This window comes from Gekko japonicus, unplaced genomic scaffold (genome assembly GCF_001447785.1).
Source record: "Gekko japonicus isolate JY-2015 unplaced genomic scaffold, Gekko_japonicus_V1.1 scaffold30, whole genome shotgun sequence".
NCBI lineage: Eukaryota > Metazoa > Chordata > Lepidosauria > Squamata > Gekkonidae > Gekko > Gekko japonicus.
In genome coordinates this window covers 339,558-367,277 of record NW_015168045.1, presented here as the reverse complement: position 1 = coordinate 367,277, position 27,720 = coordinate 339,558, and the positions used below count along the sequence as shown (strand labels likewise).

At 42.0% G+C, this 27,720-nt stretch overlaps 1 protein-coding gene across 1 annotated transcript in view; it reads right to left on the bottom strand.

The window, feature by feature from the left end:
* The window catches only part of USP33 (ubiquitin specific peptidase 33), an 80,457-nt gene that overhangs the window by 43,575 nt on the left and 9,162 nt on the right, over positions 1 to 27,720 (bottom strand). The window contains exons 3-8 of the mRNA XM_015414252.1: positions 23,756 to 23,818; positions 16,780 to 16,932; positions 11,805 to 11,907; positions 8,050 to 8,119; positions 4,660 to 4,773; positions 1,392 to 1,470 (exon numbers count right to left, since the gene is read on the bottom strand). Of these exons, the coding sequence (XP_015269738.1) occupies positions 1,392 to 1,470; positions 4,660 to 4,773; positions 8,050 to 8,119; positions 11,805 to 11,907; positions 16,780 to 16,932; positions 23,756 to 23,818 (582 nt within the window). The remainder of the gene's footprint in view (positions 1 to 1,391; positions 1,471 to 4,659; positions 4,774 to 8,049; positions 8,120 to 11,804; positions 11,908 to 16,779; positions 16,933 to 23,755; positions 23,819 to 27,720) is intronic.

Genomic DNA, 27,720 nt, shown 5'->3' with positions numbered 1-27,720 from the left:
TTAAGCAAATTTATTGTTTCAAGAGCTTTTAGGACACAATTAACTGCTTTATAGGCAGAAAACAATTAAAAGTTTGGCGATTTTCAGGTAAACTCTATTCATATGTATTTAATAGCATGGTCATTACCGATGTTCCCTCTAAGCTCCACAGTGTTGTGAGCAAAAAAAGCTAGTAGCATTAAAGTTATGAGCGAGTCTACATTTGACTAATGCTTAAATTATTTTTAGAAAATTTCCATAACCTTGAAAAAATATCAGAATAAATTCATTTAAACTATATTTAAAGAATAATTTAAACATTATAAGAGAAAACAGATTCAAGTCAATTTTCATTACACAAAATGTTGTCCTCTATAGGGGTAGAACAAGCCTCTGGAGAACAGGTCTACCTGCCCCTTTCCATTATATGGGTACACCTGACCTCCGGAAGTCTACCTGCCCCAGTCCACTATATTGGTAGATCTGGCCTCCAGAAAAGAGGTCTACCTGCCCCAGTCCACTATATTGGTAGACCTGGCCTCCAGAAAACAGATCTACCCACCCCAGTCTACTATACAGGTACACCTGGCCTCCAGAGAGCCAGTCTACCCACCCCTTTCTCTGGAGAACAGATTTACCTGCCCCATTCCACTATATTGGTAGACCTGGCCTTGGACCGTCTCCCTGCACTGACTTTTAAAAACATACCAGCACTTAACAGGGGAAAAACTCTTGTAGTCTACTTTGGGATTTTTTAGTGAAATATGACCACCAGCATTACAGGTCAAGTATAACAGAGGTGGAACAATCACTGTCAGAACCCTGCCTAACCTAACAAACAGGAAGTTGCTTTAATGTTATCAACCTGCCCAAAACTATTTATTCAAATATTTATATCCCACTTTTCCCTTTTCAAGGCACCTTACAAATCATACTGAAAGGCATAATACAGGTGTGCAAAAACAGGTTTTTTCTGGCTTAATTATATCCTATGGGGACCATTATAGTCAATGGGCCCCACAGACTATAATGGAAAATCGATCCAGGGGTATCTGGGGCTCTAGGGGGGCTGTTTTTTGGGTAGAGGCACCAAATTTGCATCATAACTGCTGGTGCCTCTCCTCACACACACACCCCAAGTTACAAAAAGACTGGACCAGAGGGTCCAATTCTATGGGCCCCAGAAGGAGGTGCCCCCATCCTCCATTGTTTGTGAGCTGAAGCAGAAATCCTCTGAGCTGGCCTCTGAAATGTTGTGCACCAGAACCCCCTAGCACAGCTTAAATGGAACTGTGGTCATTACCCATTTATTTGCTGTGTATGCTTTAACTTTTAATATTTTTAGCTCTCTAAATCTTACAAAATAATCTGCCACAGTGGGATGCATAAAGAAAGCTGTAAGAAAAGCTTACCTGTTGGGAGTATCCACGAAACATTGGATTAACTGTTTTAATTCCTTGAAACAAATTTGTGGGGACAACAGCTCCGGGCCTGGAAGAATAAACTTTTTTTTAAGCAAACCTGCAACTGCTGAGTCTAACTTTATTCATGTGGGCAATGCAAAAAATAACATTCCCTCAATATACATTGTATTATTGATTCTGGATACAAACGTTTACTTCCCTGCAACTGTTATATTAAGTCTAAAAGAAGCTGGATCCAAAGTTACATCAATCTGGCAACTTGACAGGAGCAGTTATTAATTAGTTTTCCCCCCACCCTACACCCCAAAGATAGTAAGCCACTGGGCACTAAATGCCACAATGAGCAGTTAGTAGAAATCCTCCTCCTGTAAAGGAAATCTTAGCTCTTGAAACATTATAACATTCAGTGGAATGGGAAGGAGAATGATTCCAACCAATTCCCTCTCTTCACTGCAACTTCTTAGTGTTGTATGGCATTCTGTTGCAGAGGCATTTTAATGAGCTCAGAAGGCTGCTTGAGGTACAGGGAAATGCAGTGAAAAATAAAATCACTTTTGTCAAGTTGCTACATTGACATAACCTTGAACCCAATCCACTGTTCATATTTGTATGATTCTGGGAATTGTCAGTTGGCTACATTGCTAGACTAGTACTGTGTCCCAATAGCCCCTTCATGCATCAGTAGCAGATTAGATCTAGCCCAGGCTAGCCCGATCTCATCAGATCTCAGAAGCTAAGCAGGGTCAGCCCTGGCTAGTATTTGGATGGGCGACCTCCAAGGAAAACCAGAGGTGTGACGCAGAGGCAAGCAACGGCAAACTACCTCTGAAACATCTCTTGCCTTTAAAAAAAAAGTCTACCTTGCCATCTAGTGGTGCATAACACTAAAGAGCTAGAACTTCTGGCTTACAGACAATCTTAGGATCTTCTGGCTATACTACACACACTGCCATACAATAATTCTAATTATGCATCAGCACATACTTGCAGAACTCCAGTGGGCCTTGCCTGCGTGTTACAACTGTGTAAATATACACTAAAAATAATGCCTCCCTTCTGGCATTTTCCTTGCTACAGACTTTGCTATCTTCAAGTTAACCTGTACCAAAGGGGGGAAAAAACAGAAGTATCCTGCACAGTTTGAGTTGCCAAAGGTTATCTGTCAGGTCACAACCAAAAACAACAAAAACAGAAGGCTGGACCTCTGTTTGATCTAGTGAGGCATGTCCTATTTTCTCATGTTTTCAATTGTGCATAAATCGGGTCTTACTGGATATGTCTTAAAGAACTTTACCTTTCCACTGAAAAGTCTTTAAAGGCAGCTAACATAATGAGTAAAATTAAAGTTACTAAAAACAGGCCCCATCTAATATCTGAATGCAGAAGCAACAGAAGTAGAACCTCCAAGGGTGATTTTGTGAAGCACATTAATCTGTAACACTGCAACACTGAAAGGCTTAACATTAACATTAACATACAAAGTAACCTGCTATTATTATGAGGTTCATTTCTCCAGTAAGTGTAATCCAAACTTTGATATACAAAGTTACCTGCCATCAAAACTAACCCATTTCAAATTGCAGCCATTTTTCATTAGCATAGTCGTTTGTATGAATATGCTAACTGCTTTGACTTATGTATTCTATAAAATTTAAGCAGCTGTTACAAGATGAGTATCCATCATAAAATGCCTCCAGTTAATTGTTTATGCCATGGTACATGAATAAGCCTGGAACAAGTCATAGATATACTCACCTGATCCCTTATCCTCTCGTGTGCTATAACCTAAATAGTTATCCCCTGGTTTAGACCAGAAATGTTTGAAATGCTTGTGCTTGTCCAACAAAGGAACATTGTAAATCAGGAAGAAACAGATTTACAGGGCAAGTGCAGTTAGTTTATAGTGCCAAAAAGAGATCACATGATTAAGCCTCCAGCTCTTTCTGGGGATAACCCAATTTATATCATCCTAAACTCCTTGGAAGAAGGGTGGAATAGAAATAATATTCACGACTGTTCATGTGGTGCCAAGCCATGCCTACAGCTGTATTCAGACATTAAACCAGTATTGACCATGTGCAGGAACCAGGCTTCTTGCCAGGTCCCACCTTACACCTCTTCCTCCCTACCTACTCACATGGAAAGCAGTAAAGCAGTTCTGGTTTTAAAACCGACTCCAATTACCCATGACATACAAATGCAGATGCCTGAGTTGACGTGAGTTAATATGCCCCATCATAAGCCATCACAAACCAGAATGAATTATAAATCACATTACTCATAATTTTTGGCAGGGAAAACTATCTCTGGGTAAACCGAGAAATGTCACAGGTAACTGGAGTTTTTTTAAAAAAAAACAGGATTCTTTCATCACGTTCTGTGAGAGAAGAGAAGAGTATGCAAGTGTCACATGAGCTCGACGACCTCTCGTCGCTGTCGCTGGCCCCCTGCTGCTCCACCCTATACGCCACTGCGACCTGCTTCCTGAGGAGTGGAAAAGGGGACCACAGAGGCCTCAGATGTTCAGGAGGGGAGGAGGTTACATCACCACCCTCCACACTCCCTTGGCACACTCTGACACCTCTCTCTCACGTCTCCCTTCTGTGCTGCCAGTGTTGCGTTTCTCCTCCCCGGCCTCCGTGTTGGTTCCTCCTTTTATCCCCACCCCCATGTCACCTGCTCCTTTCTGTAGCCTGCCCCTTCCTCTTGTACTGGGACGCTGGGCTGGGGTGTGGCTATCTTCCGGTCCTAGCGCCCCTGCCTGTCCCATGTCTCTCTCCATCCATACTGCTCTGTGCTGTGGTTGGGCCCTCACGCCGGGCCGTTGGCCTGGCGCGATCCTCTCCCCTTCTTCCGGGTCATCCCCCTCGTGTGCTGGCACCTCCTTGGTGGAAGCACTGCCCGGGCACTGCAGAGCCATCTCGACAGGTCCCGGGAGATGTGGTGACGGCATGTCAGGTTGACTCTTGCCCCCGGTAGGGTCCGTTGTTGTCGGAGCTGGGGTTGACGGCGGTGCCAGAGTCCCGAGAGGCGGAGGCCAGCCCTGAGGCTCATCCTCAGGACAGCAAGAGGCTAACAACAAGCTGATCTTGTTCATAATGTCAGTTTAATGACAACATTTGAATGCAGCAAATGTCATGAAAGTACTATGCCATGCTAAATAAAAACCGAACCTTTCAGTTAAATTCCTTAGAAAATATCCCCGTCATTGGAGGCTGACTTACAGAAATATCTCATAACGTAAGTGACACTATACCTGCTTTTATGCCACAGTTCTGTCATCAGCTTGTAGTAACTTTTGCAAATGGCTGGTTTCTTATCAGTCCGAGCTAAACTTCCACAGTCAAGGAAAAACTGTGTTAACTGTGGACTGGTAATAAGGAAGAAAAAGACAATTAGTATTTTAAAGTAGCACAAAAGGGTCAATATCCCTAACCTTTATTATAGATTGATTCAGGTGGGTAGCCGCATTGTTCTGAAGCAACAGAACTAAGTTTCAGGTTTCAGAAGTGTGCGCGCGCATGAAAGCTTATACCAAGGATAAAACTTTATTAGTCTTAAAGGTGCCACTGGACTCAAACTTTGTTCTTTATTATAGACTGTAACTCTGCTGCTTGCAAAGCAAATTCACGAATAATAGAAAGCCTTAAAAGCTTCCTGCAACCACCACCCCAATTCATACTCCAAGCTTAGAACATAAAGCAATTTTAAATTTCAAAGATCACCATGTAATCTGAAACATTAACAGCTCATGATGTGTTTGTGTAATTGATATGTTTTGTATTGAATCTGTATTGAATTATCCTGTTGTAAACCACCCTGAACGGGGAAGGGTGGTCAAGAAATCCAATGAAATAAATAAATAAATAAATAAATAAATAAAGACTCCCTGATGGGAGTAATAGGATCATGCCTTCTTTTGGCAAAGCAATGTAATCCAAATGTCCTTGTAGAAATATCAACGTAATATGTTTTCAGTAACAGAAAGGCTGTCACCACCATTAAAGTAGTTACAGTACATGGTCAAAGTTAAGTCTTGGTGCTAGCACAATTTCATAGCATAGCATTAAGTGATGAAACTTGTGAAATACACTGCCAGGTAACCTGCATAAAACTGACACCTTAAACATTTATGTTGTTCTGATTTTGACTTCGCAGTACCTTAATAGACTAATTAAAGTTATTTTTAGGGGCAGAAATTAACAGCAGCTTGCAACAAAAGGTTCCTTTCAAGTTAACATTAACAATAACAGAAAATATCTTTGTTATGTTTGCAATTGTTCTGTGAGCATTAATAAATGGAATGGAAAAATGGAATAGCAAAAGAAGTCATAAAATGGTTACTTCTAGCCTCTCCTAAAGCTTAACTTTTGAATACTTCTCACTATACACCTCATCAGGAGACTGAAAATGTTTGATTTGTTGAAATTTGGAATGCATGAGTTTATCCTTAGAAAGTATTCAATTTCTTTTTCTTTTCTTTTCTTTTTTTGGATCCCCCTGAGGGGATTTTTTTTATTGATTTTTTGCAAACTACAAACTACAACTGAAAATATAGGGAGGGGAACTATAGCTAAGGGAGAAAGAAAAAAGACCCACTAATAACTAAAACCCCAAGAGTACGAGATCAATACATCAGTTTAACTCAATGTTAGTTTTAAAAAGCTCTTAAAACAATGAACATAGTCGGCTATGCTAGGTTAATGATCTTTTAACTATTCATTTAACTGCTTAAAGAAACCCCCTGAGCATCCCAAAATCATTTCAGAGTTTTCCGGCACAAATCAGAGTCCTTCAGCCACTATTTATTCTTCTCTTTTCTAATCCTCACTTTATATGCAGTTTTGGAGACAGACGCCCCCTTTTCAGAGGGTGAGTCCTCGTCCGAAGACCCCGAGCCTAACTCGCCATCAGATTTGCTTTCTTCTTCTTCCTTCTCATCCTCAGCTGGTTCCCCGAGCTGTGTTCACAGAAATTCACATACCTTAAGAACATCGTGTAGTTTGAAAATGACGTCTTCTGGGATTAACCATCCATAACTGATGCCATGTTTGTAGAAATAGGATTAGCACTTTATAATTCTTTCTCTTCTTTCTTATGTCAAATGGGATGTTTCTTAAAATCCTGATGTTGTTGTCCCCAATTTTCAAGGGAGTTCCCGAAGTTGCTTTCAAAATAGAGTCTCTCACATGTCTCTTCCAGAATTTATTTCCCCAGGCAGATTATTTTTCTTGATGTATGAGGAATAGGACCTGTAGACCACATCCATCTTGCTGTAGAGGTATTCCGCTGTCAAATCTGTCATTGGGGCTATTGCTTCACTCAGTCGTTGCTTCAGATTCTCTCCTTTAATTTCCGGGACCTCTTGAAACCGTAGGATCAAATTGGCTTTCTCCATTTGCAACTGCAAAAGTTGTGACTCTACCGTTGCTTGCTTCATTTCCAGCTTTTGCACCTTCTCCTCCATTTGCTCTGTTGCTTTTAGGGATTGAGTCAATTGCAGCTGCTGTGCAGCCAAACTCTGACCAATTACTGACAGTTGTTGCTTAATACTGGTCATCTTATCCAGCAGAGGGCGCAAGGAATCTACCAACATTCTTGAAAGCTCAGTGGTCTCTTCCATTCGAGGACTACCCACTAGTTTCACTTTCAAAAGTTTTTCTTTCTCCGGTTTCTTCCCCGCCAGCTTTTTGGATTTGTTTACTTATCGAAAAGTTGCTAAAGTCTCTGATATTCGCCCAAATGCTTATCTGCGCTCTGGTAAGACTCTGAAAACAGTTCCAAATACTTAATTTTTCCGCTCCCCCCTCTTTATTCCATGTTTTCATTCATGCGTATGGGAGGGGCCCCTCCCCTGCTCGCTTTGCATTGCTCTTTAAGGGGGGCAGCTTTATTTTTAATTCTTCATACTCGCTTCAACCCGACTCACAGTTTGTTGTTGGTCAACCGGCCTCACTTGGCATCGGGGGGGGGGGGTTTGCCCGATCTCCAACGCTTGTCCCAGTCAGCAGCACTTGTACCATACGGTCGCTCAGCGGCAGGACCTTCGGTGCGGAGGAGCACCTCAATTCTCCGGCATTGCACCATCGAAGAGGTCGCCCCTCAAAAGCCCCCTGGCTAGGAGCCTCTTGCCAAGGCTCCGGGGGGGTCGCAACCCGTTGCACCCCCTCCTACATGCTTATGCGCAGATTACATCCCCGGGAGGTCCGGGAGATGCGTCTGCCTGCGTGTCGCCATTAACCGGAAATTTAAAAAGTATTAAATTTCTATAGCTAGACATAGCTATTTAAATTCTATGGGAAATTCTATAGCTAGACACTTCCACGGATCTGAAACCTATTCCAGTATGAAGGAATCTCACACATATGTAAAACACATGTAAAACTTCAGAAGTCACTTTCTTGCCCCCAAGACTATTTGGCTTGTCTGGAGATGGAAATTTCACATCACATCAGTAGTTAGTACCGCACAACACCAGAACTGAATAACTACAGAAATGTGTACAGAAGATTCATACTACTTAAATCAACACAAATCAAAATGGGGCTGTAAGAATTTACAGCCGGTGTGCACTCTTAACTTCCTGCAAGTTTTATAGAGGCAAGACTACACAAAGGTACAGAAAGAATTATTTATTTTTTCTTACCAATTTGAAAGCGCTTGAAGAGCTGCATTCATGTAACAAGTGTTCCCAATGTTTTTCAAACCTGTCAGACCTGCAGAGAAGGAAAAACCACTAAGCAAACTAGAACAAAAAGTTTAACAAAGCATACACAAGATACAAATAGTTCCTCATAAAGTTAGAAGCATTCCATCCTGTTATATCTGCAAAGCTTTTCAGTAGTCAATATTGGCTTGCAAGCATATTTACTGTACTATATATACGCTGGTTAACTTCAGTCTATTCATCAGTCCCAACTCTTCTCACCACTACCCACCCCATAATAGAACTATCTGATCACATTGATCTTATGAGTAGTGACGATTTCCCTTTCTAAACAATTCTTAAAGATTCTGCAAATCTGTTAGGATACAGACTCTATACCTAGCAACCCTAGTCCACAACATGAAGTTCTCCAAACCTTCCTTCACTGTGCATTAAACCTTGCTCTCTTCAGTTCCATAACCTCTGCCATTTCCTTTAAGGTTCCTGTGCAACTACCTTTCCCTCAGATTCCCAGTTCTTAGCAGATGGCCTGTTCTGCAGCCTTCCTTCAACTATTTGCCTCTAGACTCTCCCGACACTTAGCTTTCCTGTCCTCCCATAACTCTTTCACATCCCACAGTCTGCCAAAGCTAATCCCAGCCACCAGGGGTCTTTTAGGGGCCGAAGCGTACCGGAGCGCTGCTCTGGGAGCCCAGGAGCTGGCAAAATGACAGTGGCAGCAAGCCCCGCCTCCAGCTCCCCCTGCTACGGCCTGTTACCGATTTCCCGGGGCCCGCGCCAGAGTGCTGCAGCCCCAGGGAGGTCCAAGGAGGCCCATCGCCGCCTTCCCCGTGCCCACGCCGGAGCACTGCGGCCCGGAGGAGACCAGAAGAGGTCCCCCCGCCGCCTCCCCAGGCCAGCGCCAGAGCTACACTGATGAGCTTCCCTTTCTGGAGAGAAGATGGACTGTAAACATTGTATCAATTTTTCCAACAGTTTTATTCCTGAGCAGTTGGAAAGTTTAAATATTACATCCCATCTCATTCAACTGACTGAGGTTTCACTGATATAAATGCAATACAGTCTCATAATAATTTGTATTTTAATAATGAACAACTATTCTTCATCCAAACTAAACTGGACTTAACACATTCAACACTCTTTGGATCTCCCCCACCCCTCAAAATCTCAAGATTAACAGGTCAAAAATCATTCTGTTCATATTATTCCTTTGCCACAGAATCACAAGATACTGTCACAATTTTTTCGTGAAATCAGCCACAGAACATCTGACATAATGGATGGTGCCTATTGTAAACAGCATCCATGGTCCTGATAGCAGCCACAGTCAGATATGTTTTAAAGAAACCTCTTCTAAATAGTTGCAGACATGTCCAATCTCTCACTTTTAGGGAAGGTTCTTGGACACAGTGATAACTGAACAGCTCCAGGTATTTGGGGAATACCATTTCTGTCTCAGCTCAGGAAGGATGGCTCCAGAGCAAACTAATTTCTGCAGTAGCCAAATCACTGGCTCACAACTTTAATGCCAGTAGCTCACAAAGTAGAATTTTGGCACACAAGACTCCACAGCTTAGAGGGAACATTGGTAGTGGCAACCTTTAAATCAGTCACTTGGCACACAACTATCAGTTATGTCCCCCATGCTTTTGAATATCTGCATGCAGCCACTTGGAACAGATCATCTGAAGTTTTGTGGAACTATGCCACCAGGACACCAATGATGTTCTTTCCCATCTAAATCTAGGGAGACCAAGGTGCTGAATCAATACCTGGAAACAATAAAGGACTCTATGAGGGTAAACAATTTGGACTACCTTTGATGATGGTTCAGAAACTTCAGATGTGCAAATTGAGACAAAGGCCCTTGCCTGAATGTGCTACAGTAATCAAAACTATTATTACTCCAGTAGGCTGCCAATAAGTGCCAGCTTCAACTTTAGAATAAATGGCTTGACTCCACAGTATCAGCTTGCATGGATTTTAAGCTCCAGGCTGCAGTGGGGGGGGGGGGAGAGACAACACACAGGGGTACAAAACTTCCCAGGCCCAACTTGCTCTGAAGGCCCTGGTAACACAAGCAGTCTGTCCACATCAGTTTGATTTCACACAAGAGTGAGGGGAGCTACAAATGAAAGTAAAGCAGATGCCACCTAGCTGCTGCTGCAGTGGCTGCTTTGCCTCTTCTTTTCTACTTCCTCAGCAGCAGGCATGCAACTGCAAGGGAGTAAATATGCCAGGGTTGGTTACCTTGGAAAATAAATTACAATTCCCAGGCTCTCTAGTAGAAAATCTGGCAGCCCATGTGGGAGGACAAAAAAGAGATAGGCAAAAAAAGTAAATAAAATTTGTAAAGGTGCCACAAGATTCTCATTTATTTTCAGTGCAACACTAACACAACTACCACTAGACATACAACAATGCCAAAGCTCCCTCATACTATAGCGAAAGCACTCCAGGAAAATTTACCCTCTAAGAGTCTGCATACATTGTATTTGCAAGGCACATATAGAAACATCTGCCAACCTTTTTGTAGGTAAAATAGGCTGGATTCAACCGTTCTACGAATTCTTCCCATTTTCTAAAGAGATTGCCCCTTTCCCACTGAAGTCTGCAGCAGCCCCCCAAAAGCCTCTGAAAAGCAGGGAATGATCTGGAATAGTATGTGATACAATGCAGGAGGCTACAGCAACAAGGGAAACAGAAATTGCTCCCTACCCACTCCTGTGAGACAAATATAGCAGCTACAGAAAGAATAATGGATATGATTATTTGGTATAAACTGAAAGCATACACAAGGTATAGAGACTTGTATTGTTCACGCTGAAGGCTTACTTGCTAAACCACAAAATAAAACTTTCCTTATAATTTTCAGATGCCTCTCATCTCAATTCACAATTTAGATATGTGACGTAAACAACTTCCATACAGGCATTGTCTGGTAAAGTATTAAATCCACTGCTAAATAATATCATGTTGGTAAATGGCAGCTCAAAAGCATCATAGCCTTAACAAGGTGAGGAGAAGGGAGGGCTGCAACTGTTTCAGAACAGTATTACTCTGAACTGCAGGGATATCCATATCAAACTTATTAATGATCATGAATATTACTGATTACAACATTTTAATTGGTGGTCCTGATTTTTTAACTCTTTCTCTAATACAGCCATTTTAAGACACACGTATTTACCTATACATGGATAACTATTTTTAATCTCAACCTGAAAATAGAGCTTTAATTTACAAGGAAAACATGGTCATTAAATTGCTATAAAACCATTAGATAAAGGTAAAGGTTCCCTTGCTCAAAAGCCAGTCAAATCCGACTCTAGGGTTGCAGTGCTCATCTCCGTTTCCAAGCCAAAGAGCCAGCGCTGTCCAAAGACATTTCCATGGTCATGTGGCCAGCATGACTAGACGCCAAGGCGCATGGAATGCTGTTATCTTCCCACCGAAGCAGTACCTATTTATCTACTCGCAAATTCTTGCTTTCTAACTGCTAGGTTGGCAGGAGCTGATAACAGAGACGGCAGCTCACTCCGTTGTGCAACACTCTGGTCTCGAACTGCTGAACTACCGACCTTCCAGCCTGCAGTTCAGCATCTTAACCACTGAGCCACCACAGCTCCTTATAAAACCATTACAGTTATGGAATTAAAACAAAAACAGGAGACATGAATATGGAAACAGTAACTTGGAGCAGCTATCAGTATTCAGGTAAATGTTTCTATTACCTCTTGCCTTGAATTCATCTTCTTCATCTACCTGTACATCTAGGTCCTCAAATGTTGCAATTAGAGGAATTTTCAGTGTTGGGATACTGGGAAGCCTAATATCCTTTAGGAAAGATAAAATGTAAAAAGCATTTTTTCAAATATCTTCTTCATTTGTATACAGGTTTAAACACACATATCCCAAGGCCTGGATCCCATGAACCACACAATAAGAAGCACTGACAGTCCAGGGTTTCCCTGCCCTAGCCTCCCCCAGAGCTATTTCTGATTCTGGGAAAGTCTGTTCTTGGGGACTCAGGGACTTCCGTGGACTAATAGTCAGGAGGCAGTAGTGGAGAGGGGGAAAGGAATGAGATTGATCTTTTCACCTCTTGTATAAGCGGAGCTTGCTTATCAAAGAGAAAGAAAGCAGCAATTTCTTCTCCTTTCACTTCCCCATTACAGCTACCCAAATGGTGCCATTATTACACACAAGTCCCTCAACCCCAGAAGGAAATTACCCCAGGATGGAAATGTCGGGGGGGGGGGGGGATTCAACCCTAACTTTGTACATATAAAGTCAGGCATTTATAGCTGGTATGTATAACTAGTCATTGTGGACTGGCAGAATTAAAATGCTTCCTTCTATTGCAACAAAGAACAATCATGTATTAATAGTGCCATGGAAATGCTAGATTTACAGACAGGTTCTAATGTGGACCTTCCTACTTCTGTCACCAGATTGGTCTGTTTCAAAAAACAGATGTTTGGAGAAAATAACCTAGTACATGTATATTGAGTATATAAATGTACAAAATGCAGCAGAGCACCAGCTGACTGGGACGTCTGTGCAGGTGCACATTCAGCCAATGCTACACCAGCTGCATTGGTTGCCAATTGAGTACCAAGTCAGATTCACGGTTATGGTATTAACCTTTAAGGCCCCACACGGCCAGGGACCAGCATACCTGTGGGACAGTCTCTCCCCATATGTGCCCCGAAGGGCCCTGCACTCCTCTGACCAGCACCGTTTAGTAGTCCCCAGCCCAAAAGACGTCCGCCTTGCCTCGACCAGGGCCTTTTCTGCCCTGGCTCCAGCAGGTGGAATATGCTCCCAATTGAGATTATAGGATTTGTTGCAATTCTGCAGGGCCTGTAAAATGGAGCTATTCTGCTAGGCCTTCGGTTGAGGCAGTGGATGTCAAATAATATCAGCCTCCCCTGCTTTCAGTGGCTCCATAGTGCTACTTATATTATTTGGCACCAGGAACAGCTGATTTGTACCAACGAAGTGCTCCACTGCCCCTACCTGGCATAGGTCTAGCATGTACTGAAACAAACTAATCACCATCAGATATTTTAAATTGGTCTTTTAAATGTTAACTCTGTTAGAATTAATTTTAATATACTGATGTTTTTTTATAGAAGTCCTATGATGTAAGCCACCCTGAGCCCACTTGTGGGGTAGGGCAGGATAAAAGTCCCAATAAATAATAAATAAAGAAAACTCTGGCTTCAGTAAGATGAGATCCTTTCATGAAAGGCAAATACCAATGGCTAATAATGAAGATGAGCAGAACACATGTTCTTTTACTGATAATATGTTAAAATCTAAAAAGTGGTAAACCAGAAGTAGTCTATCAGAATAATATATCGATCCAGGTGGTCAGCCATGTTGGTCTGAAGCAGAAGAACAAATTTAGAGTCCAGTGGCACCTTTAAGACCAACAAAGTTTTATTCGAGGTATGAGCTTTCATGTGCACACACACACACTTTTTCAAATACTTTTTCAAAAGTGTGCATGCACACGAAAGCGCATGCCTTGAATAAAACTTTGTGGGTCTTAAAGGTGTCACTGGACCCTAGAATAACATATAGCTATAATATGTCTTTAGCAGGCTTGTAAACAACATTTCATACTTTATTTCTCTTAATACCTATATAACTTCTTTTCAAATGATTTATTTATACTATTATGCTTATTCCAGCATCCCATTAGCCTTATATGCTGTTTTGCTTGTGTTATAATTATGTGACTTTGTAGTACTAATCACATTCTTCTATAAGTTTGGGGTATCACACACTACAATTTGCATTCCACAGACTACGCAAGTTCAGTCCAGAGAACCATGATCATAGAATCATAGAATGTTAGAGTTGGAAGGGACCTTGCATGTCATCTAGTCCAACCGCTTGAAAACATCCAGCGAAGGAGCATCCAACACCTCCTGAGGCAGACTGTTTCAATGCTCAACCACTCTTACAGTTAGGAAGTTTCTCCTGATATTTAGCCAGTAACGACTCCCTTGTAATTTCCACCCATTAGATCTGGTCTTGCAATCCGGGGCAAGAAAGAATAGATCCGCTCCATCTTCTACATGACAGCCCTTCAAATACTTGAAGACTGCAATCATGTCTCCTCTAAACCGTCTCTTTCCCAGGCTAAAGATACCCAACTCTTTGAGCCTTTCCTCATAAGACTTGGATTCCAACCCTCTCACCATTCTGGTTGCCCTCTTCTGGACACGCTCGAGCTTGTCAACATCCTTCCTAAAATGTGGTGCCCAAAACTGGACACAGTATTCCAGGTGAGGCCTGACCATAGCAGAATAGAGGGAAACTACCACTTCCCGTGATCTGGACACAATGCTTCTATTAATGCATCCTAAGATTGCATTAGCTTTCTTCGCAGTCACATCGCACTGCAGGCTCATGTTTAGCTTGTGATCAACCAGAACACCTAAATCCCTTTCACATGTACTGCTGTCAAGCCAAGTCCCTCTCATTCTATATCTGTGCCTTTGATTTTTTGTACCTAAGTGTAAGACTTTGCACATCTCTATTGAAATTCATTTTATTTGTCTCAGCCCACTGTTCCAGCCTATCTAGATCATTTTGAATCCTGACTGTCTTCTTCAGAATTAGCAATCCCACCTAGCTTCGTGTCATCTGCAAATTTGATAAGCATCCCCTCTATGTCTTCCTCCAGGTCATTTATAAAAACATTGAACAACACCGGGCCCAGGACCGATCCTTTCAGCACTCCACTTGAGACTTCCCTCCACGTAGATGCAGAGCCATTTACGAGCACTCGTTGGGTACGATTTTTCAACCAACCATGAATCCATCCAACGGTTGCACCATCCAGCCCACACTTAACCAGCTTATCCTCAAGGATATCATGACAAATTTGGTCACATGCTTTACTGAAATCTAGATACACAATGTCCACAGCATTGCCAGAGTCAACCATTTTAGTAACTCTGTCAAAAAAGGAGATAAGGTTGGTCTGGCATGACTTATTCTTGATAAACCCATGCTGGCTACTACGAATTAACTCATTCCATTCAAGGTGCTCACAGACAGAGCGTTTAATAATCTGCTCTAGAATTGTTCCAGGTATTGATGTCAAACTGACAGGCCTGTAATTTCCTGAGTCCGTCTTTTTTCCCTTCTTGAAGATCGGGACAACATTCGCTCTTCTCCAGTCTTCCGGCACAATACCAGTACTCCAGGAAATCTCAAAGATTAGAGCCAGAGGCTCTGAAATAACATCTGCAATTTCTGATGATAGAGCTCTTCTTCATAATACAACCCTTTGAGCGCACACACACATCAAAGTTACTGCTATTCTGGAGAGTCAGCCCTCCACCACCCAAGACAGCATGAAGAGACCACAGCTACCCGAGGGGTGGGGGGAGAAAATAACCCAAAACAAACAAACAGAAGTCACTTTCACTGACAAATGCTACTCTTTGAGTCCCAGCCTACGTTTATTTTGATAGCATGCAATCAAATTATATGTTCTTTAGGCATTTTTTGTTCACTTTCTTTTAAAATACATAAGTATTATGCAAGTTAGTCTCAGTTCAAGGTATTGGCTGTCTAATACAAAGTGCTTCATGGCCTTGGTCCCTCATATTTGTGGGACTGCCTCTCCTCCATGCTCCACTGTGACAGCTTCACTCATCTTAACAGGGCTTTCTGCAGGTGCCACTGGGCAAAATAATTAACTGACCATACATGTGCTTTCTCCATTGTGGCCTCCACCTTATGAAATGGCCTGCCCAAGGAGGTCAGGAAGGCTCCCAACTCTCTTGGCCTTCTGCAAACTAAGCAAAACTGAATTATTTTTAAGACTGCTTTCCTACACAGTAAATAGGGGTGTACTATAACAAAACTGGGTAAAAAGGTAGGTACTGTTGTCCATACTAATGTGTGTAGTTTGTACTGTCTCTTGTAAGTAGGTTCCAACTATGTAATTTTTGCATCATTTAATGCATCATGTTAATATTTATGCTTTGCTTCAGTTCTGTATTCAAATTTCTGGATGGTTTCAGAATTCTGCAATCCAAATCCTATTGCATTGTTTACTGAATGTATCCTGTTGAATGAGTGAGATTACCCACTCTGTGTAATCTGCCTGAAATCCCAATGAAAAAAGCAGACTATAAATAATGTAGATGAACAAAGTAAAATAAATAAACCTTCATAAATTAAATTTCTCTGCTGAGGTTAAGATGTATACTTCTCAGAGAGCAGCTTCCCGTGCCACATGGCAAAAACAACAACAACCCCTTTTAGAAGTTAAGGGATTTCAAAATTTGTGATATGGCCTAGAAACAACAATTCAATTTCTTAGAAAAAATCTCACAGGGCAGAAATAAGCTATTGGGAATGGACTGCAGCCATCAATGTAATTGTAAAACATTAAGAACACTCATAACTTCAATAATTAAATTAGAGGACATGTACAAGCAGAACATTTATATAACACTTTAGAATACATTATATCAATTAATTTCAAAATATAAAAATCATCCACAGAATTTTAGCTGCTTCTGTTTCAAAAACACAATTCTTGTTCTGTGTGAATTTTCATGTATTTGATTAAACATGTTGAAACATTTTAGCAACTCCAGAGAAAAGCATAACAAAAACCTATTACAAAGCTACTTATAAATTCAATGCCAGGTAGACAATTAATTTAATTACCTGTATGATGTGTTCAGGATCTTGATGAGATAGCTGTACAGTTTGCAATAACGAATGAGATCTCAGTTTTCTTTCCAAAAACACTTCTTTACTACATGCATAACACCAGATACGTAATGTGGTAAGATTAACTGTCAAACAATGCTTTGTCTCCTAGAAAACAAAGTTAATGAATTTAAGAACTTGGGGGGGGGGGATCAAATTTCTCAATCAATATAAATAGGTACATGCAACATTTAACTATTAAATTCACCTCCTGTAACAAACTCTAAAGACACAACCTTCAAATATATGTATTTTATATGAGAACATAAGAACATAAAAACATAAGAGATGCCAATGTTGGATCAGGCCAAAGGCCCATCCAGTCCAACACACTGTATCACACAGTGGCCAGAAATACCAGTGCCATCAGGAGGTCCACCAGTGGGGCCAGGACATTAGAAGCCATCCCACTGTTGACCCCCCCCATCACTTGCCCCAGAGCCCCTATCTATACCTTGTGGCTAATAGCCACTGATGGACTTCTGCTCCATATGCTTATCTAATTCCCTTCTGAATGAGCAATTATATGAACCTTTTTAATGAGCAATTATATGAACCGTATAAAGAAAGTTTAAGTTCTCATTCTGAAATATAGGCTACAGCAGTACTACGGTCCTTAATACTTATCCTAAAAACCTATCCTTTCCTTCCTTTCCTTTAATGATACAGCTCTTTTGGTCACAGCCTTAAGTCTAATCACACAGAGAGAAGGGGGGAAGCTCACTCCAGTCACAAAAGTTTTTTAATTTTAAATTGGGTTGGTAAAAGGTAGGATGCCAATGACCTGCTGGTACATGGGTCTAAATACATATCCTAAATACAGCATTAAGAGATATCTGGGGGGTGGAGAAAACTCAGTTCCCATCTACAGAGATCTCCAGATGCTGGTGAAAGACAGCAATACGTTACACTTTATCAATGCTGGAGACCACTGCATATGCAACAGGTTCCGATCACAAATGCAGGAGATGGTAAGAGAACAAGACATGCCTAAACACAGCATGTACAATTAATCTAGTTCTGCTACAAACTACGTTTTTACTCCATTTATATCCCACCTTTCTCTGTGAAAAACACAATTCAGTCAACACAAAAATCCAGTAAACAGTGCAACAGGACTAGGATTATAGAATTAGAAAACAATACAAAAATTTGCCTAAGACAAGATATATCATAAACAAGGCCGAAAATGGATAAGCAAAGTAAAAGATAAAGAAGTAAAATGAGGTGATACATGCAACAAACACTGCAATAGACTACAATCCTATTTCCTTAGGAAAACATCTTAGCTGTCCTATTATACTACAGGAAAACATTTGTCTGCTGCATTTCCATCCAACTAGCGTACCCAAAGCGGCAAACATTAAAACATCAACATTACAAAGGTATTTAAACTACAAGTGTATATAAATATTTAAACAGTTCAATGAAACATGTAAACCCTCAAACACACAAAATACCATAACCAGGGAGGGGGGGTCAATAACAGCTAGTGGGTGAATGCGGCAAAGAACAAAAAATTCTTCACCCACTGATGGAAGACAATAGAGGCAGATAGACAAATCTGGGGAAAGTCTGCCATTTTGGCACCCTGACCAAGAAGGCTCTTTGTTGGGTTGCCACCCATCTAGCTTCAGATGGTGGGGCACCTGAGGCAGGGTCTCTGAAGAAGACCAGAGTGGACAGGTAGGTTCATATGTGAGTAGGTGGTCCTTAAGGTATGCTGGCCCCGAGGCACATAGGGCTTTAAAGTTCAATACCTTGAACTAAGCCTGGAAAGCAAACTGGGAACTAGTGGAGATTGAACAAGACTGGAGTGATACAGTTTCTATGACCCACTCCCATCAACATTCTGGCTGCAGCATTCTGTACCAACAGTAGCTTCTAGTTGGCAGGTGCCAACTGCAGACCATCTTGTAATCTAAAGCACTTTAATATTATTAATAGTATGCTGGTTGTGATTTGTGATTTTATCGGATTTTATAAATTTTATGTATGGGCTTATGCCTTTGTAAGCCGCCCTGAGGCGGTTGCGGGGTAGGGCGGGGTAGAAATACCTGAATAAATAAAATAAATAAAATATAGATAGCCCAAGCTGATGAGAGAGACCCCAGATCATTGCTGCCACTTGTTTATTCAAGAGAAGAACTGTGTCTAGCAGCACCCTCAAGCTATGAACCTGCTCCTTTTGGGGGACTGCAAACCACATCCAGAATAGGAGTTATCCCAATTCCTGGATCAACCCCCCTCCCATTAGCACCTCTGTTTTATCAGGATTAAGTTTCAATTTGTTAGCTCTCATCTGTCTCAAAACTGCCTTCAGGCATCTGGCATAGTTTCCATAGCCTCCCTGGGATCTGATGGAAGGGCATGATAGAGATGAATGGTGTCTGTATATAGGAGGAAACACAACCCAAATCTCCAGATGACTCCTTCCAGTGACTTTTTAACATCTACATAAAAAGCATGGGGGCCCTACAGGCCAGAGGCCAAGCAGCAGCTCCAGAGCACCAGTCTAAATCCTACCTTCAAGGTAAGATAAAAAACCACTGCAGAACAATGCCTCTGAGACCCAACTCCGAAAGGACATCCAGAAATCATGGTATCAATCATGGTATAAAGTCTCCAGAAAGTCCAGGAAAATAAACAGGTCTCACTCTCCCTGTCCCTCTCCAACTACAGGTCATCCAGCAGGGTTGACCAAGGTCATTTCAATCCCATAATCAAACAATACCCATCATTCAGGAATTCTAAACCCTTTATAAAAATGTTGTCCTGAAAGTTTCTGTTTAAACATTCTGCAAAATGATAGATCATTTTATTTCAGAAGCCATTCTATTCTATATTGGGGAGGGGCATTCAGCACTCAAGGAATGTCCCTACTCAGCAGCACAATATTTAAGCGAGCACACTGGGTAGATGGATAGCTCACATTCTTCAAGCAGATTAACACACAAGTCCCTAATTCTTTCAAACAGTCCATGCTTTTGTTTGAACACCAGCATGTATGACACCAGCACATATTATATACAGCTAGCTATGGCACTCCACCCACTAATGGGGGGAATTCAAGCACTATTGTGCTCACCAAGAATGTATGCAGCATCTATTCTGTGACAGGTATGCAAGAAAATGGTGTGTGACTAGGAACAAACACCAGATGCCCAGTCTATATGCTTAGAGGCGGTAGCACCATTGCTGCACTGTAGAACAGCAACTCTTTCAATAGCGAAAATGCTTAATGAGTAGCAGATAAAATGAACACAGTTTTTCAAAGGCCCTGTTACAGTGCTTCTCTTTGAAAAAAGAGGGAAAGTACCACCATAGCCTAGGCCTTGGGCCAGTTTATGATTCTTCCTTTCCCTTTTTTTTTTTTTTTAAATGGAGGCAGAATTATTGTAACAGAGTCTCAGTGTAGTTGGGTTTTGCATGGAGTGCCCAGTAGAAAAGAGGAACACAAACTGTTTCCATCACTCACAGTGTGGCACACTTATTTGGGGGGACTGTTTCCACCTTAAAATTATTCTTTGTGTAATAAACTGGGTAGTTTCTGCTGCCACCAGAAATTTTAAGAAATTCCAAATCTTCTCTCTGTTTCTGCTGTTGGTAATGTGACCCAGGGTCTGGGCTTTCAAAGGTCTATGTGGCCCTGAGGAAGGATTCAACTGAATTCTGGGTTAAACTTAAACAAAATATGATTTATTGATTAAGGAACAAAAAATACGTTGCTGGTTGACTGTAACTGTTTTAGGGAAAAGGAACTGGTAAATAAACTGGGAAGATATCATACAGTCTTTTGACATTAAGATCCCACTCTGACAGGAATCTCTCACATAGGCAGCCACACTGGCTTAGCTCTTTGTACTATTGGTTCTCTTTCTTGTCCCAGGTTCATGTTTTAAAAGCTGCCTGGGGGACTATGGACCATTCACACACTTTCAACCTTAACATACCTCATAGGGTAGTTGTGTGGATCATACGGGGGAGATGAGAATGATGTCAGCTGCTTTGGTTCCCACTGCAGGGAAAGACTGCCCTTTCCCTAGGCAGAGGCTGGATGTGTGTGTGTGTAAAACTTAAGACAGACAGGCAGATAAAGGTTGGCTGATGGTTGCCAACTCCAGGGTGGAACTCCAGGACATAGGGTTGCCAACTCCAGGTTGGAAACTTCCAGGATATTTTAGGGATGAAGCCTGCTGAGGGTGGGGTCTGAGGAGGAGGAGGAAGAGGGGGACCTCAGACAGATACAATGCCATGCTGCCCACACTCCAGACAAGCTGTTGCCAGTCTCCAGGTGACAGCTGGAGAGATCTTAAAGCTTTGGTGCTACTTCAAAGTTCCCCAGGAGCCCAAAACAGAGTAGTGTTTTGGAAAATCTTTAGGAATTGTTTGGTGCATTTACGATGGGGCTCCTGGGGAACTATTGTTGCCAATCTTGGCCCAGCAGCCATCAAACCATTCTCTTCAACCCCCTGCTGTGCAGCTGACTTTCCCCTAGGGTTGCCAATCTCCAGGTGGGACCTGGAGATCTCCCACTGTTACAATTGATCTCCAGATGACAGAGATCAGTTCCCCTGGAGAAAATGGCTGCTTTGGAGGGTAGACCCTATGACATTATACTTGCTGAGTCCTTCCGCCCCCCCGCCCAATGCTGCCCTCTACAGAATCCACCCCCCAAACCTCCAGGTATTTCCCTCCTTAGAGCTGGCAACCCTACATTCCCCTCAGTGCCTGTTGGTAGGCAACTAAGCTTGGTCCTGTCACCTACTTTGGCCTTTGGGAGAAAACACATTGGGGCCAGTCCTGATAGGGTTGCCAACTCCAGATGGGAAATTCCTGGAGATTTGAGGGATGGAGCCTGAAGAGGGTGAGGTTTGAGGAGGGGTGGGACCTCAGACAGGTACACTGCCATAGACTCCACCCTTCAAACCAGTCAGTCCCTCATAGGGAACCATTGTTGCCAATCTCCAGGTGAGGGCTGGAGAGCACTCAGAATTACAACTGCTCTGCAGAAGGGAGGGCAGAAGTCAGCTGAAGTCAAAGGGGCAGATAATGGTAGGTTGATGGTTAGCTGGGAAGGAGATGGGGTTGCCAACTACATGCTGACAAATTCCTGGGGATTTGAGGGGTGGAGCCTGGAGAGGGTGGGGTTTGCAGAGAGGTGGGACCTCAGACAGGTAGAATGCCATAGACTACACCCTCCAAACCAGCCACTTTGTCCTGGGTAACAATTGCTGCCAATCTCCAGGTGAGGGCTACAGATCACTCACAATTACAACTGCTCTTCAGGTAGCAGAGATCAGTTCCTCTGGAGAAAACAGTGGACTCTGTCATTATACCCTGCTGAGGTCACCACAGCAAATTGACACTGTTTGCCCAAAGCCAGAGCACTGCCCCAGAGACTCTTTCTAGATCCCGTTGTATTGCTTTCACAACGGGCTTTACTGCTAGTCACTCTATAACTCAGAATCACTCACTAACTGAATCACTAACTGAATAACTCCAACTGATTTCTCTGACTTCAGGACACACACAGATTCACTTCAAACAACTCCTCCCACTCTCAGTCATCCTCCAATCACAGAACACTTGTCTCCCTCTATCACTCTCCTTCCAGCACTGCACTCAAACCAAACATTTAAAGAAACACACTCACTAAAACAAGAAATCATTACACACAGGCAATACTGTGAACATATGAAGCAAGGCTCACACCCTCCCACATTTCATTCTAAACTTAGTCTCAAAGTGAAGATCAAAAAAGTGCAGAGGCCAAGTACACAAAGGGAAAAATTTTCTATGGGCCTGATGGAATCCCTGCAAAAAATCCCAAAGTGGTTTAACCCCACTACCACCCAAGAAATGGAAAAAGTTCAAAAAATGTACAAAGGATCTCATGATACTACATTGTGATGTTTTATCAGCAATCTGGTCAGAGGTGGCTTGGAAGAGAAAGTGCAGCCAATACATTTTCCGCTCCAAATCCCCTCATCAGTTGATTGGTGGTGGCAGAAGCTTGGATGTGAAAGCACATCTGGCTCACCCCACCCACTCCATCCATAAGCTGCCACTCACACAGTAAGGGTTGATTGTCTCCGTGTGTGTAGTGTAGCCAGGAGATCCTACGATTGGCAGCCAGAAGTTCTAGCTCTTTAACGTTATCCAGGGTGCACCACAAGAAGGCATGCTAGAATCAGTTTGGTTCCATATTTTATATTATTATATGCTTCCTGTGTATAACTCTGCCATATGATAAATAAACAACACCTTAAGGGTCCAAGGACCACCAAGTGAGGGGAGAACAGCATATCCCCTCTGAGTCCTCACAGCTCCCGTTAGTGGATATAAATTAAGAATACATAAGGAAAGCATACTATTCTATGCTCAGATTCATGTCATTTGGGAATGTCTCTTCCCATATTGCCTATATTTCAGCTCTTATAGTAGAAGAGTCAAAAGAATGTACTTAGTCACATGCCTATGCATTGAACAGTCTATACTAAATACAAGTGCTGCATAATATAAAGCTACTTTCTATTATAAGTTCAGGAATTACCATATTGCTTATATCATCCCCAAACACAGTGGTTTCAGGTACCATTTTCAGCAATAAATTGAATGCTTTAAATGCACCACACTGGTATACTACCATTGCCCTTCAATAGAATTACTTGCCATTGCACCATGCTTTCTCATATTTGCACGGCTACTGTTGAGATCATGAGCCGTAATCATGGATCTTGTATAAAATGGATGTCTAGTCATTCTAGATTCTAATTAGAAGTTACACCTTTCTTTTGTATCATCCATTCATATTTATGTCACCAAGAAAAAAGTAGTGAGGAATAAGATCCAGTACATCAGGAAAGCTTCACAGGCAAAGATGGTTAGCTGAATAAATGTTAACAATTAACAGTTTGCATGTACATACCTGAGAATGTACGGTGCTGTGATCTATATGAGACTCCCCACAACCAACATATGAGCATCTATTCTGTCAAACAAAATGGAATAATTATAAAACAAATGCAAATCGTAATAGAGAGAAGCCTCAATCCATGCAAGATCCATTCTACACAGTGAGGAATTTATATACTCTGCTTAAAGGCACTGCTTTATCATTTGAAAGCTTCCTTCTAAAACTCAAGGCAGCTTGTGAGACAGCACAGGAAGTATCTGTTGAAGTATTCCAGTACAATATTATATATAATTAAATGTATTTGATCAGGACTATGATGGTCAGAATAGAGATGTGAAGGCTTGAGGTGAGGGGGGACAACAAAATATTTTTCTTCCTATTTTTCACCCCAATGGAAAAATTTAAAGTTTTGGCAAGCTCTGAAAAAAGCTCCGATGAATGGGAAAAAACCTTTTTGAATGAGTGCTATGCTAATAAAAACTGTAATATGAAGAAAGAACTTATAGTGTTAAATATATGCAACATATTTTCATATGTATGGTTAAATGTGACTGATTCTGGTCACTATTAAAATGCTATAATGCACATATTAAAGAGTTCAGTGTTTTTGACATTATTAAATTTAACTTAGGGTGCGGATCATACGCACAATTAGACAATTAGACCCGCCATCGGCGCGAATGCCAGGTGGATTTAAAGGGCACAATCAGACAACAACATCTGGGAAGCGCCCCGCAGCCATTGGCAACCCGTGCTGCTCCGCTGCTGAGAATCCCTTTTCAGTTCTTTACAAGGTAATGCTTCTCTATTATTTCAATGTTGGGCAAGGTCTCCCTACCTATAAACAGCACCCTTATGGGTTACCCTTAGTAACCAACATTCTCAGCAGTGGTTCTTTGTTCCTGCGGAAGGACCAGAGGTTTGAAACACTAAAAAATTACCTGGGAAAAGTATTGGACTTTCTATATATAATTCTGTATATTTACTCTTTGGCCTCTGTATTTTCCTATGATGGATTGTATGGGCACATTGACTTTATATAATAGATATATTACACTTCAAATGAAGTCTCCTTTATGAATATGTTGTGGGAAACAAAGCACACAGTTGTTTTGCTAGTTTTGTGTCAGTTTTTACTGTGTGCTGTACCTTTGTTGTTGGATATTTTTAGTTCACAAGTTCTTGGATGGCATTTAAGATTTTTTGTGTCCTATTTAATTTGTATTGTTAACTTTTCATGACATGCTGTAACGACTTTATATTGAGTTTTTATTGTCCTTGGTTCCTATTGCAGTTTTTATTGTTTTGCTCTTATTCTTATTGTTAGCCATACTTATAAACAAAGAACCTAAGTTACATTATCAATTAGTAATTAAATATTGGTTTATTTTATAGAATTTTAAAAAAATAAATGGATACAATTCACAAGGTGTTGAAGTCACTGGCAAATTTTCAGTTTATGTGAACAGTTGCATAATGCATTCTTATAAGCTCATTTTAATTCACTGCTAGATATCTTTTAATGAGACTTGCATAAACTGCCATGCTAAAAGCTCCTAGAAACACAATCCAGAGTTGTAAATGTTTTGCATGCTAGAACCACCAACCTCAAAGCGCCGCACCATAACTAGTGCAGAACTGCAGCCTGTAAGAGCCACTTCATTTAGATGAATGAAGTTCCACAAAACTAGTTGTTTTAGCCTGCAGCCAAAACAACGTCGCACCTAGAATGCTAATTTATTGTGGTATAAACTTTTTGAGAGTCAAAACCCACTTACATCATATGCATGCAAGTGCTACAAAATTGGTTTCATTCATAACACTCTGTATTTTATTTTGGACATTGAGTGAGACCTTTAAAACTGCAGCTTTTTAAAACAATTCAGTACTTCTTGTCAGACCTCAGAAGCCTGCCCCTTGGACTGATCTGGATGGCCCAGGTTAGTGCGATCCCAGAAGCTAAGCAGAGTTGGGCCCTGTTAGTATTTGGATGGGAGACTATCAAGGAAATCCAGGGTCATTATGCACAGGTAGGCAATGCTAAACCACCTCTGAACATCATTCACCTTGAAAACCCTATGAGGTCATCATAAAACAGCTGTTACTTGGCAGCAGTTTCTACCACCACTGACAGGCAATAAGCTATGCAATTATTTTGTACCAAAGGCTCCTGATTAAAACATACCCTGAAGCAAAGACGTGTTGCATTTAGTAAACATGTACTCACTGATACATTTGTTATGGGGGGGGGGGGGTATTTTTGCATTTGTGTGTGTGCACGTGCGTGTCTGTGCCTGGAAATCATGGTGACCTCTGGTGACTCCTACTGGAGCGTGGATGATGTTCAGAGAAGTGGCTTGACAGCCTGCCTCTGGCCTCCTGGCCCTGGTATTCTCTGGAAGTCTCCCATCCAAATACTTGTCAGGGTCTGTAGTAACCGGGGATTATTTTGCTTTTACTTGGTAAATATACTAGTTCCTAGCAGGAGCCCAAGGTTGGGTTCTGGAGCCTGAAGTGTTGGCTACCAGCAGGCTATTAGTGGTTACTCAGCACTGACCCTGGGGAATGGGATCTGGTGAGCCTAGTCAAGCTTAATTGGCAATTAGTGCTGGTGGACAGGCTTCAGTGTGGTTTAAATCAGAGTCTTTCCTTTCAAAAGAGACTTTTACCCCCTGGCCTGGTGGCTATAGGCAGGGTGGTGTTATATTTGGAAAAACCCTATTTTGATTGCTGTGAGCCAATTGCTGAGAGTTGTGCTAAGAACTGCTGGGACCAACTGGGCTATACTGTTCAAGGTAAACTAGATAGAGATTAAACTATTTTCTTGTTCTGTACACAGAAATACTGGTACTACTTTGCCCCGAAAAATAAACCATTTTGTTGCCTGCCTGTGTGTTTTTGTGTGGTGGTGTGTCTGGGGGTCTGCAGAAGGGTGTTCCAGTCATTTGTTGTCTTGGCCCTACCAATATTCTCTGAGTGGGACCCTGGACCCTGGAAAGGGTTGGGAACCCTGCTGGAGGTTTTAGAACAGTCAGGTAGACCACAGCCTTGTCTTTTTGGGAAGAGCAGGGCAGTGGCACTACAGGTCAGCCCTGCTTAGCTTCTGAGATCTGACGAGATCAGGCTTGCCTGGGCTACCCAGGTCAGGGCCTCACTGATGCATTTACGAGCCATTTTACCTATTGCTCCTGTTTTATTTGTTTTTCAGCATATTCTCCCTAACAGGCATTTTGCAAGATTATATAACAGTGATCTAGCCAAGATTATATTTGAAAAACAGATAATCCCAAAAACATGTTTTCCCCCAAATGCCATCCATTTTTTCTAGTTTTGCCTGCCATCCATTATTTCTAGTTAAATTTCTAACCAGAATTTCTTGAACAGTAAGAAAGGAAATCCAATGTGATATTGTCATCAGAACATAAACTTGGATGCCGGACTGCTAAGTTACAAGCATCGGTCATAGACAGATTCTTTTGGTAGTTTTTGTCAAGGGACAACCTAGATCTGTCCTGTCAATCCTTACCAGGGATGGGCACAAACCTACAAACAATGGTTCAGTTTGGAGTTCGGAGTGGCCCACAGACCAAACCCCAAACTGAACAGCCCCCACATGAACCAAGCCGGAGGACTGGCGAGTTTGGTTCCCCCTTTCTCCCAGCTGAGAAAGGGGCTGGGGACTTCCGGTACGGCGTTGAACCGGGCGGGCGCGTTGCGCTTCGCCGCGACCCTCCGCGGTTCCTAGGAGCCTCCCAGGCGTTCTGGGTGGGCTTCTCCTAACCCTCCTGGAGGGGGGGTTAGCAGCAGAGGGCTTGTGGCGGCCCCTCCCGAAATTCGGCAATCGGGGGTGTGTCCGCCAGTGCCCTGAAGCAGGACCGCGGGACGGCGGAGGCATGGATTACCGTGCTTCTAAACAACGACCATCCGGACTTTTAATGTGGTGGACTATTTTCTTTTGTGTGTGTTTCGAGCACTCT